Source organism: Mytilus edulis, chromosome 7, assembly GCF_963676685.1.
Source record: "Mytilus edulis chromosome 7, xbMytEdul2.2, whole genome shotgun sequence".
NCBI lineage: Eukaryota > Metazoa > Mollusca > Bivalvia > Mytilida > Mytilidae > Mytilus > Mytilus edulis.
In genome coordinates, this window is record NC_092350.1 from 89,722,773 (window position 1) to 89,735,972 (window position 13,200).

At 32.5% G+C, this 13,200-nt stretch overlaps 2 protein-coding genes across 6 annotated transcripts in view; one reads left to right on the top strand and one right to left on the bottom strand.

Annotated features, from left to right (window-relative positions):
- Positions 1-4,115, top strand: part of LOC139482733 (uncharacterized) — a 151,694-nt gene extending 147,579 nt beyond the window's left edge. For all 4 annotated transcript variants that reach the window (XM_071266797.1, XM_071266798.1, XM_071266800.1 and 1 more), the window contains 2 exons: positions 933-1,086; positions 1,852-4,115. The gene's annotated coding sequence lies outside the window, so the exon portion shown is untranslated. The remainder of the gene's footprint in view (positions 1-932; positions 1,087-1,851) is intronic.
- Positions 4,116-8,141: 4,026 nt separating this feature from the next.
- Positions 8,142-13,200, bottom strand: part of LOC139482443 (glycine receptor subunit alpha-2-like) — a 48,612-nt gene continuing 43,553 nt past the window's right edge. For both annotated transcript variants that reach the window (XM_071266338.1, XM_071266339.1), the window contains exons 7-9: positions 11,789-11,932; positions 10,253-10,629; positions 8,142-8,710 (exon numbers count right to left, since the gene is read on the bottom strand). In XM_071266338.1, coding sequence (XP_071122439.1) covers positions 8,570-8,710; positions 10,253-10,629; positions 11,789-11,932 — 662 coding nt within the window. In that variant the 3' untranslated portion in view covers positions 8,142-8,569. The remainder of the gene's footprint in view (positions 8,711-10,252; positions 10,630-11,788; positions 11,933-13,200) is intronic.

Below are 13,200 nucleotides of genomic sequence, written 5' to 3' on the forward strand. Positions count from 1 at the left end.
AATGACAATATTTTTTTTTTCGTTGCTTCACAAAGACACAACCGTTGGCGCAGCATTTAAATCTCAAATGCTGGCTTCATCTGCCAAGATTGGAGAGTAGGGGACTGGATCGCAATCCTTGGTTAGCGAAGATGTCATGAAAGTTGTAGTCTTTCCTATGATGTTTGATAATAAATATTCTGAGCACTCAATTGTTCAGAATATTTATTATCAAACAATTATAGGTAAAACTACAACTCTCCTTTCAACCATCCTTTTATACAAGTAAATCACATATCAAATATGCGTCCTTTAACTTCCAATGCCGTATCATGTTTGAACATCTAAATTTACACAATACATATCAATCAACGTATAGACGAGTTAAGTCTCAAAATTAGTTACAACCTTCATCTATCTGTATTTCGCAGTTAAAGTATTTGTATAAATACAAAGCTAAATAAAAATTATTTTTCTTCTTTTCATTGGCTTGTAAACTTGCTTTCAAACTTATAAAATTATGTTCCTTCTTTTCATTGGCTTGTAAACTTGCTTTCAGACTTATAAAATTATGTTCCTCCTTTTCATTGGCTTGTAAACTTGATTTCAAACTTATAAAGTTATTTTTCTTCTTTTCATTGGCTTGTAAACTTGCTTTCAGACTTATAAAATTATGTTCCTTCTTTTCATTGGCTTGTAAACTTGCTTTCAGACTAATAAAATTATGTTCCTTCTTTTCATTGGCTTGTAAACTTGCTTTCAGACTAATAAAATTATGTTCCTTCTTTTCATTGGCGTGTAAACTTGCTTGCAGACTTATAAATTTATGTTCAACAAGCCATCAAAATCCAATTCAAATTTTCAAAAAATTGAGCTTCGAGCTTGTGGACTCAAAATTGAATAGTGAATGCTGTTTGAAATTTTACTTCTTATATCTAAATATTATTTTGTAGGTTAAGACACGTGGTGATATTTGGACTTATATCAACGAAAGTGTTATTCCTCCATTGAGTAGAACAATACCTTATGACATGTCAAAGAAGATTCCAGAAAATGATTTTCTACTAATAGGAAAATTTCGTCTGCGACAGATTAGGGTTAAAAGAGGTAAACAATATAAATAAACAATATAAGGTCAATTTCAGGAAAATATCAACTTTTTGTATGAGGCTGAGAAACTGGATAAGGGCGAGGTTCTACCTCTAAAACTTATTTTCATCCCTTAATGGACCCCTGATTGAGGAGAAAGTGTTCCATGATGAAATTTACATTATACAAAATATAGCTATGTTAATATATAACTAGGAAATAAACAATAATAACAAAAATAACAAAAACTAGTTCTTTGACTGTAAATATTTGATGCACATTCCAACATTAGTATTATAGTTTCACACACTTATATTACAGATCAGATTTAGAATTACATATTTTTTAGGGATTAGCCTGGTAAAATGATATCTGTCAATTCTTTTTCTAATTAAGATATTTTTTACAAGCGAAAGGTTGCGTCATTATCAAACAACCTTTAGTTTGATGAATGTTCATGTAGTCTTCTCACTATTTTCAAAACCTTTAAATTTTTTAAATATCAAGGCTGTTCTACCTCAGGAATAGACTACATAAGCTGTATTTGGCCAAACTTTTAGGAATTTTGTTCCTCAATTCTTTTCAAATTCGTACTTTATTTGGCCTTTTTAACTTTTTGGGATTCGAGCGTTACTGATGAGTCTTTTGTAAACGAAACGCGAGTCTGGCGTACATACAAAATTTAATCCTGGTATCTATGATGAGTTTATTTATATTCAATGTGAATGTTTCTACATAAAAATAGAAAAAAGCAATGCTTTCATGAACACCTTTGTTTTTTAGACAGCTGTAAATTCCCAGATAAGTTGAGGAAACTGTTTGGTTTGGACCATCTTGACATGAAATGTACATCTACATTGAACACGGTAAATGATGACAATGACAACTACAACAAGTCGTGGCAGATTCAGTCACAACTAGTAACACCCACTGATGAATGGTCCTTCCAAAATGCTTGGGACTTAGAATCTGTACCATATCTAGGCGAGCGGGCAATATATGGTGGGGGTGGCTACTTGGTTGACATGAACACAGGTCCTTCGTCTATTTTAAAGATTTCAGAGTTAATGCTTAAGTCATGGATTGACACAAGAACAAGAGCTTTTTTCATTGAATTCGTATTGTATAATCCCAATGTTAACATGTATAGTTCAGTTATGATCGTGTTTGAGTATAGCAGTCCTGGTACACTAACAACATCATTTCAGATATATACAACACCATTATCCCACTACTCCACTAGTAAAGAAATTACCAGTTTGGTGTTTGAGATTGTATTTTTTCTTTTGACGATTGTCGTGTCTTATATTGAGATCAAAAAGATAAGACTGGTTGGTTTGAAAATGTACTTTAAAAGGTTTTGGAACAAACTTTCCATGTTGATGTTAATATTGTGCTATACTTCAATGGCGATTTTTATAGAGAGATTTAGAATGATAACACACATAATCTGGCAGTATAGAAGTGATGGTAGAGACAGCTACATTAATTTTAGTCTTGCAATCCTTTGGGATTGCATATTATTTTATATTTTGGCTTTGTTAACCGTTATTACAATGATAAAACTACTGAAACTTTTAATGCTGAATCAGAAATTGAAATACATATTTTCATTGATGGAACATGTAAAAAAACCTTTAAAATATTTCTTTTTTATCTATGTTATTTCATTGTTAGCGTTTGCAAGTTGTGGGAATTTGTTGTTTGGGGCATCATTAGCTGGTTACAGATCATTCGGAGACAGTTTGATGGTCCTTGTAGAATGTACTTTCAGGATTGTCAATTATAATCAATATCTTGAATTTCATCCAGAATTAGGTCCTCTTTTTATACTTTTGTTCATATTTATATTTGTGTTTGGTTTAATGAATATGTTTACTGTCATTGTAATGAATGCGCAGAAATCCTTAAGACAAAAAGGAGTAAAACACGATGACCAGCTAACATTACTGATTAAGTACTTTGTGCAGAGCATCAAAAGAATGTGTCGATGATATAATAAATCAGTACTCAGTACAGCATTAGAAGAATGTTCCGATAATATAATGAATCAGAACTTAGTGCAGCATTAGAAGAATGTTCCGATAATATAATGAATCAGAACTTAGTGCAGCATTAGAAGAATGTTCCGATAATATAATGAATCAGTACTAAGTGCAGCACTAGAAGCATATTTCGATAATAAAATTACTCAGTACTTAGGGAGTGGCAACAGAAGAATGTTTCGATTATAAATTGAATCAGTTTTTAGTTATGGAGTAGCAACAGAAGAATGTTTCGATTATAAATTGAATCAGTTTTTAGTAAGGGAGTAGCAACAGAAGAATGTTTCGATTATAAATTGAATCAGTTTTTAGTTAGGGAGTAGCAAAAGAAGAATGTTTCGATTATAAATTGAATCAGTTATTAGTTAGGGAGTAGCAACAGAAGAAAGATTCGATTATGAATGGAATCAGTTTTTAGTGAGCAGCAACAGAAGAATGTTTTGATAATATAGTTAAGCAGTTCTAAGTATACAAAACCAGAAGAATGTTTCGATAATATGACAAATTAGTATTTGGTGAACAGCTTCAGATGATATTTTGATAATATAAGAAATAATTACTTAGTGAGCAGCTTCAAATGATATTTTGATAATATAATAAATCAGAACTTAGTGAGCAGCTTTAGATGATATTTTGATAATATAACAAAGCAGAACTTAGTGAGCAGCTTTAGATGATATTTTGATAATATAACAAATCAGAACATAGTGAGCAGCTTCAGATGATATTTTGATAATATAACAAATTAGTACTTAGTGAGCAGCTTCAGATGATATTTTGATAATATAATAAATCAGTTCTCAGTGAGCAGCTTCAGGTTATATTTTGATAATATAATAAATCAGTTCTTAGTGAGCAGCTACAGATGATATTTTGTTAATATAATAAATTAGTACTTAGTGAGCAGCTTATGATGATATTTTGATAATATAATAAATCAGTACTTAGTAAGCAGCTTATGATGATATTTTGATAATATAATAAATCTGTTAGTTTGCTAGTCTTAATTTTTATCAAACGCCATACTTTTGTGCTGACATGAAAAATCAAATGCACAGGTATTTGTTTGGACAGGTATTATTTTTAGGTTTATGTTCATTAAGTATTTCAACTTTCTCTTGTTTGCAATGTTGTATAAGGGAGCTACCATTTGATTTTTATGGGGGGGGGGGGGGGTCTAAGATGAAAAATCAAATGGTAGCTCCCTAAATTTGTATCTCATTCTTCTTTCCGATTTTTTTGGGTGTCACTGATTATACTAATCGGTCCTTTAAAGTGGTACTAAGCACCTTTCTTGACTTAAATTGATTTGACTCGTTAAATGTTCATAGAATTATTACCAAATATTTTCTATGACCCTTGACAAAGATATAAAAATTCAAGGAAATTTGAATCACGGGCTTTATCGGAAAAAAAATCATGGATATATGGCAGTTTGACAAACACTAATTTAGGCATTGAGAAGCTTATCATTTCGATAACAATAGAACGTAATAAAACGTTCAGGTGATTTTTACAGAGTTATCTCCCTGTAGTGTAATGTACCACCCTAAAAAATCTACCTGTCTTATGGTTTACTATATCAAACGCGAGTTAACCTGGTGGATTTGATAACAAAGCCTAAAAAAGTTCGTTAAAAGAAACAGGTACATACACGGCATATCTCATTTGATGACTTTGACATTTGGAATGCAAATATAGTATGGTGAACTGGATATCTATATCGTAAAAGTTATATTTTTTATTTTTGTATTTTAAAAAGTAAAATCACAAAAATTCTGAACTCAGAGAAAATTCAAAACGGAAAGTCCCTAATGATAATCACATGGCAAAATCAAATGACAAAACTTATCAAAAACGAATGGACAACAACTGTCATATTTCTGACTTGGTACAGGCATTTTCAAATGTAGAAAATTGTGGATTAAACCTGGTTTTATAGCGCTAAACCTCTCACTTTGTACGACAGTCTCATCAAATTCCGTTATATTTTCAATGATGCGTGACTAATCAGACTTAATAAATAAAATAGTTAAAATATGGGTACAGCCGCCATCATCGTGTTACAATTTTAAAAGAAAAAATTTCGCGTGTCTGACGTTAGAAAATTCATACGTCACATATTTTTGTCGTTCAATGTGTATACAAACAGTTTTTAAATTTCACATGGGCAATGTTAGCATACAGGGTTAAAAATCAAAAGTATGTAAGAATTAATTTCAGAAATAGACCGAGATTTAAAAGATAATGAAACTTATAATCTAGTTTATCCGGAAAAGAGTGCAATCATTTCTTCTTTACTTTAAATTGTGATACCGTAGAGCGGGTTATTTTCGCGGGTGTAAAATTTCGCGATTTTCATTGAATAAGGTATACGAAATATTTTAGTGGTTATTATTTTTGAGGATTAAAATCTTTTATTGATACCTTTGCATGTACACCTTTAATTTGGCGGAATTTATTTTGGCGATTTAAGCAAAAATTTGCACCCCGCGAAAATAACCCGCTATACTGTATTTTAATACCGGTCCCACATATTTACTTTATATTAAGTTATGAAAATAACAAATCATATCGGTATCCATCCATGAATGTATGTTATTGCCGACGAATTTTCTATTTAATTCATATAGGATAAATTGGCTCACCGAAATCGTAATCGGAGTATTAATGATTGAATCTCAGGCACTCAAAATCATATACATGTATATGTATAAAGCCTCAAATTCGTACGCATGTTTCATAAAATTGCAAATGGATGTAGGGAATATGACAAAAAGACAGCCCGACCAAGAGCATAACAGCTCAAAGCCATCAATGGATTCAACACAGCGAAAAAATCCCACACCCGGAGGAAGGCTACAGCCAGTCCCGCCCTAAACAAAGAAAACCAGGTGCTCAGGCTAAATGTATGTGTCTTTGTAAATCATATTTGATTTTTATTATTTTCATCACGGTGTTACCTGTCTTAGTCGACAACATATATAAACTAAAAGAAACTTTTTAGGAATCGAATCTTCTCCTTTTGGCTTGTTTAACTTCATCACAAAGATTAAAATTACACAGTTGTAACACGTTTTAATGATGTGCAATCCATCCATCCAATAGTGTTATGGTTTCATATGTATGTATCAGCTTGTTAACAGTTTGATACTATATAAAGGCAACAGTAGTAATCCGCTGTTCAAAAGTAAAAAATCGATTGAGAGAAAACAAATCCAGTTTTCAAACTAAAACCAAGGGCAAAACACACCAACCATAAGCATGATAAGAGACAAATACCGGAAAACAGAAACACTGAAGAGCAATAAAAACAAAAGCCAATGCAGCATACATTGAAAAGAACTATAAAATAACAGATGTCATATTCCTGACTTCGTACAGGACATTTTAAGAAAAAAAAGATATAAGGACTATAATGAGGATAACATGTTTTTCAAGGGGTGAAGTTGGAATCATCCCCCAGTTAATTTAACGGACGCCTTAACGAATTTGTTGACCGTTATGGAATATCTGTTTCGTAGATGATAGCCGGTATATTCCATATGAGGGACGAACGATACCAGAGTGACAGTCAAACTCATAGTTTGAAAATAAACTGTCAACGCCATGGCTAAAAATAAAAAGACAAACAGACAAATAATAGTACAGAAGACACAACATAGAAAACTAAAGACTAAGCAACCCGAACCCCACCAAAAACTGGGAGTGATCTCCGGTATGTCCATGTGACTCCATATCAGAATAAAAAGATATGGTATAATATACAATAAAATAACTTTTAAGGTAGCACAATACAAAGATGTTTTCACTCCCAATCAGACAACTTTAAACTGATGTAATTCATGTCATCCTTTTTTTACATTTTATGAATGAGGTACCAAAAGAAAGAAGAAAGATTAATCTTTCAAATTTTGGTAATTTCATTATGACATAATTATTACATAATTAATTATTAGGTCAAACTGTGTTGTGCAAGAATCTATAAAATATTTTGGGATGCTATGAATAACATAGAAGCTAAATTCATTCAAGTATGGACATCACAATATGGCAACTAATTACATAACAATTAATTATGTAATAATTATGTCATAATGAAATTATCACAATTTGAAAGATAAATCCTTCTTCTTTCTTTTTGTACCTCATATATAAAATTTAAAGAAAGATGAGCGGAATTACATCAGTTTAAAGATGTCTGATTGGGGATGAAAAATCTTTGTATTGTGCTACCTTAACCAGAGGCCTACTAATATAGAAGTGAACAACTATTGTTCATCGGACAGCCTTCAACAAGGAGCAAATTGCCTAATAATGTAGAAGTTAACAACTAGTGTTCATCGGACAGCCTTCAAAAGGAGCAAATTGCCTAATAATGTAGAAGTTAACAACTATTGTTCATCGGACAGCCTTCAACATGGAGCAAATTGCTTAATAATGTAGAAGTTAACAACTATTGTTCATCGGACAGCCTTCGACAAGGAGCAAATTGCCTAATAATGTAGAAGTTAACAACTACTGTTCATCGGACAGCCTTCAACAAGGAGCAAACTGCATACCTCATGGTAAGTCATAAAAGCCCCAGAAACGAAACAACAAGTGTAAATTAACTCAAACGAGACAACTTACGGCCTGATAGCACTTTCCGTGTTCTATTCAATGAACAATAGAATCGAGGTCAAGTCATAATTCTGTACAAATAGTACTTTTGACAGTAAATTTATATGGTTGTTTTGAAAATAATAAACTTCTTCGAGCCGATCAATATGATTGATCTAATTAAACATAATTCAACTCTGAAATTTGATGCATCATGGTCCTCAGTTCAGAACACCTCAACAAATCAATTGGAACCACAACTTCAAAATAATTAAGGATTTTCTTGACGCCTAAGATAAAACATTGGCTGAATGGGAAAAGGTCGAATTGGCCGATTCGTCAGAAAGGATCATAGCACTCAGGTATCTGATAAAACGATGAATGTATAAGTTTAAAAACTGTAAATGATCAACCATTGTTGCGAAATAACCAACTTAACTGTTTATTATATATAGTGACGCGATTTAAAAAAGTATATAATACAGTGAAATATAAAAACAATAATTAGATCTATAAGTCACTTAAAACATTAATGTAAATGGTACGACGAACACAATGAATAAGTTCTTTTGGAAATTGTCAAAAACTTTCAAATGATGAAAAGGAGGAACGTATTACATAAAGATTTTAATTTAGGTACTAAGTTATTTTAGTACAGATCGCTTTTGCGCTGTCGTGCTGAATGGCCAAAACAATCCGTTTTTTGACTGGAATTTGACAGTACGGTAGGTACGACACTTGTAGATAAAACCAAAAAGACAACAATTGCATTCTAGTTCACTACCGATGAACTGTATGAAATCATATAAATGTTAATATACAAATTGGATGATATATTGATTGTTTTCCTGTACTCACATTACGTAGTATACCCAGTACACCACACAAAATAATATAAAAGATATAGGAAATATGACGCGAGAAACATTGTCTATTGTCTTGGCTTTCTTGTGACCAGTCATTGGTTGTCTTGAAACGTTCCTTTCCAACTTTTCCTGTGATAAGAAATAAATGATGAATAATAATTATAAGGGAACAGTGTTTGTGTTAATTAACTAAATTAAACTCCTGCCTTCTATGTTTTTCTAATCGTCAATATGGAATTTACTCACAACATCAATAACACACTACAAGATTATATCTATAATCTTACTGACTATCATAACATGATGCATTAAAACTAGTGGCCTATCAAGTGATCAAGTTTTCTTTTGCAGAACCTACTTTCATTGATCTTTACAAAATAAAAATGCCAACATTAACATTTTGTTAGCTTTAACTGTGATTTGTGATTCATTTCAATCGTTCATCATCAATTTCTTCGTCTGTTGCAACCTTTCAGATTGTTTTCTCAATACGTTGCACAAGGACTCAATTTGCAGATTACAATTTGGACAGTCTTTGATGAATTGTCGTTGTAATAAACGTATCAACCCGGAAGTTTTCGAATAACAAAGTTGTCTCCCATTTGGTCAATTTGATTGAAAAACGAGTTGACACGTTATGCAGTTACATTGCAATTGCTTTCGATGGGAAATTTGAATATTTTGACTTGAATGAAATGATATCCGAGTAAGGGTGTCGTTGATCGGAAAATCAATGCATGTTTCTGATAGAATTCTAGAAGAAATTGAGTGTCTTCGTAAGGTAAAAAGTTAAATAGATTTTTTGTTAGTTAGGATGGGTAAGCCATTCAAATTGGCGACTTAGATCCATTGAGGATTGTTCAGTATACATACGGATGTGGATAATAAACTGCACATTACTAGAAAACAAAGAAATAGTTATGCCATCGTTTAAACCTCTAATAATGTAATACCAACAGACAGGAGATGGAATGTTGTCTCATTGGCATTCACACCACATGTTATATCTAGGAAATCCAAATTAAAAAAAAACATTGATAGACGAAATTTTAATCTGCTAACCGATTCCCTAGACACGTTTGTTTTAACAAAGGGACATAACAACGATACTAACGTAAATTGAAATAAATCACGCCTACTAATCCCAGATGAAAGATACATTGTCTTCAATGAAATTGCTTTTAACCAATCATATTCCTAGAAATGTAAAGAGGGTAAGATAGTTCGAGATATTGCGCCAAAGACTTGGCTGATATCTTCAGATAGTGCGCTCTGAATCAGACTTCATACGCAAATAGCTTTTAGAAGAGTCATTAAACAAACAGGGAGCATTCTTCTTATTCCAACTAGATGTGGCAAATACTTGTCGAGTGGCTGCGAATTCTAACATCGTGCACACAATACCGTGTATGTATATGTTCCACGTCAAGATCAAGAAGGTGTGTAGACAAATTACCCTGACAATGCATTTAGCATGACTAATTATACTTCAAAAGGCAACTTAAAAATAAAGTTTAAAAAAAGCTGTACAGGAAACTAAAAAAGTCGTTCTTGCAGTCTTGTCCCGAAAACAAAATTTTATTTTCCAAATGTGTATAAAGTATATTCAAATAAGTTAGACAAACAATATCTCCTTAGTTATATACTGAAATCTCGTCGAAGAATACCTACCAGACAAGGTTTACTTTCTCCATTCCCTTTGAGTCGAACACTTTGAACTCGTCTGATCTGCCGCCGTTCCATTACGTTTACAAACGCAAATTCTAACAGCGCAGCAAATACAAACACTAAACAAGCTCCCATCCAAACGTCTATAGCTTTAATATATGATACTCTCGGAAGTGACGCAGTACCCGCTGATCTCTGTGTCGTCATGGTTAAAACAGTGAGAATACCTAACGAGATTCGTGCCGGAACAGCGTCGATCGTCAACCAGAACGAGACCCAGGAGAGTAAAACAATCATCACGCTAGGTACAAAGAACTGTATCATATAATAACCGATGTTCCGTTTAAAGTGAAGATTCAGTTGTATACAACTAAATGATGCTGTAAAAACATGATCCTGGTTAATAAAAGGTAATAATGATAGAAAGTCTCAATCTTAACAAGTAAATAATTATAATGCTGTAAAAAACATAGTTTTGATTGATAAAATGTAAGTAATGGTAAACGGTCTCAATCTAAACGTTTAGCGGCAAATATAACATGTATAATCCGGACGAGAACATATCATATATGATGGATTGGGACAGTTAGGCAGATGCCATCATGATTTGTTTGACCGTTAATTAATATATCTATCACAGATTTCTTTCGAATGTCATCTTGAATCGAAGCATCAAACCTGTTCTCATTTCCTTGTTAATGGCCTAAATAGTGAACTTGACATATCACGAGTTTTTGGCATTTCACGAAGGACTCGACTGGCTTGACTTGATGTGCAGGAACAACGTTCATGTCAAAATGGCAAAAGTCAATCAGTTTGTTTTCTCGTTTCTCAATCTTGTGTTTTAAGTGCAGTGAATTTGTTTATTACTGTTTGTCTCATTTCCGTTTCTATAAAGACAATGAATGTGTCTGTCTGTTTTCAACGCATGGATTCGTGCACACATTCAGGAACCAAGAAATATTTTTGTCAAGAAATAGCTGAAGCGATTTTTTTCGTTTTTGTTTTTTTACCAAATTTTATATTTTTACATTTGTTCTGCGATCAGTAATGGCGTAATTATATTATGGAAGATGGGTTAAAACCATGAACACTCACAACGAGGAACGCTGGGAACCAAGATCACTCAGAAACAGGAACAATCAGAATCAGTAACCTTCAGAACCGGGGATATCAGAATCACTATACTATTACGATAGATTAAAGTAAAAAATGTTGCTTCATTCATTTATAATTAAAGTGTACAGCAGGCATACATTGTACACAACATAGTCTTTAGTTTTCTATGTTGTGTCTTGTGTACTATTATTTGCCTGTTTTTTGTTTTTTTTTACTTTTTAGCCATGGCGTTGTCATTTTGTTTTCTATGACTGTGCCTCTGGTATCTTTCCCCTATCTTTTGTTAGGCTAGATATGTTTAATTTGAACCATCAGGGTATACGGTTTTGTTCCATACACGTTTCTCTGAAATATTGACAATTGTTCATTGCTCAATAAAGATATCTAGTTGACACTAAATAACATGCATAATACACGTACCATTCCCGTTTGTTCCATAGCTTTCATTACATTCCAATGTATCATTTCCAACCAATCGAAATTGTGGCAATTCAAATCTGTTACTTTTCTGAACCGCCGAATCGTTTTTCCATTTAAATACTATTCCGTTAGTTGTAAATGCAACTGCAAAATACAATACTAAGAATCAACTACTTTGTGTAAAATTAACTCTTTGAAAAGAAATTATCAATAAAGGTTTCATAAAATGAATAATCAAAATCTCAGTATTTTTTCTTTTCTTAACAATATCAATAAAATGTGATGGTGAATTAACATGTAGTCCATTGATTTCAAGTTTTCAATCATTACATTCATTCTGCAGAAAATGAGTAAAATACACTTAATTAATTAATACATTAATGGTATGTTTTGTTAAACCTTTGAATGTCTTTTCTAGAGTTTTTTGGTATGTTTCGTATCTGCTTTCATTATGTCAAAATAAATACTTCGGCAATACATTCTAAAAAAGAAGATGTGGTATGTTGCCAATGAGACAAATCTCCACAAGAGACAAACTCACACAGAAATTAACAGCTATAGGGTCACCAGACGGCCTTTAATAATGAGTAATGCCTATACCGGCTAAAATAGGCTCGTGGATGTCACTTGATTTTCAGTCATTTAATCAACTCTAAACTAGGTATTCCTCAGTGACCCAATCGTGTTTAAAAAGATTTTTATTGGACGCTATTACGCAATCACCAAGCAATCAATTGATCGCTGGTATGCTGTTAAAATTAAGAAACAACTGGTTCCAAAAATGTTTGCTTATCATTACTCTGATGAATCTACGAGTCCAATAGACTTTGAAAACAGGCAATACATCAAATTAAATTGGAAATGTAACCCCCTACCCTCGTTCTTTTTTTTTTGTAGTTTATTTTGTTTTTAGTTGAAAAACGTTAATACGTATTCTATTTACTAAAGTATAATTACATAATTATATATGAAGATTGAAGGGAAATAAAATAAAACAATTTACTGTAGAGCAATAAAGTCGAACGCTTCTCTTGTTTCGTTGCAACCACAAATGATTCCTATATTATATGTTCTGGCAAAGAACATGTATCCCTTTTACGGCCTATAATTTTCATAGATTATTTGTACAAAAGTTTTTAGCGGTGGCGTTGTCAGTTTATATCCGACTTATGACTTTAAATGTTCCTTTGGTATCTTTCGCCTGCCTTGGGCTAATAGCATGCTTCTAATGTACAGTAGTTGTCGTCTGTTTATGTAGTTCATTCATGTTTCTCGTTTTTATATAGATTAGACCGTTAGTTTTCTCGTTTGAATGGTTTTACACTAATAATTTTTGGGGCCCTTCATAGCTTGCTGTTTGGTGTGAACCATGGCTCCGTGTTGAAGGCTGTACTACGTGGTTTACTTTTATA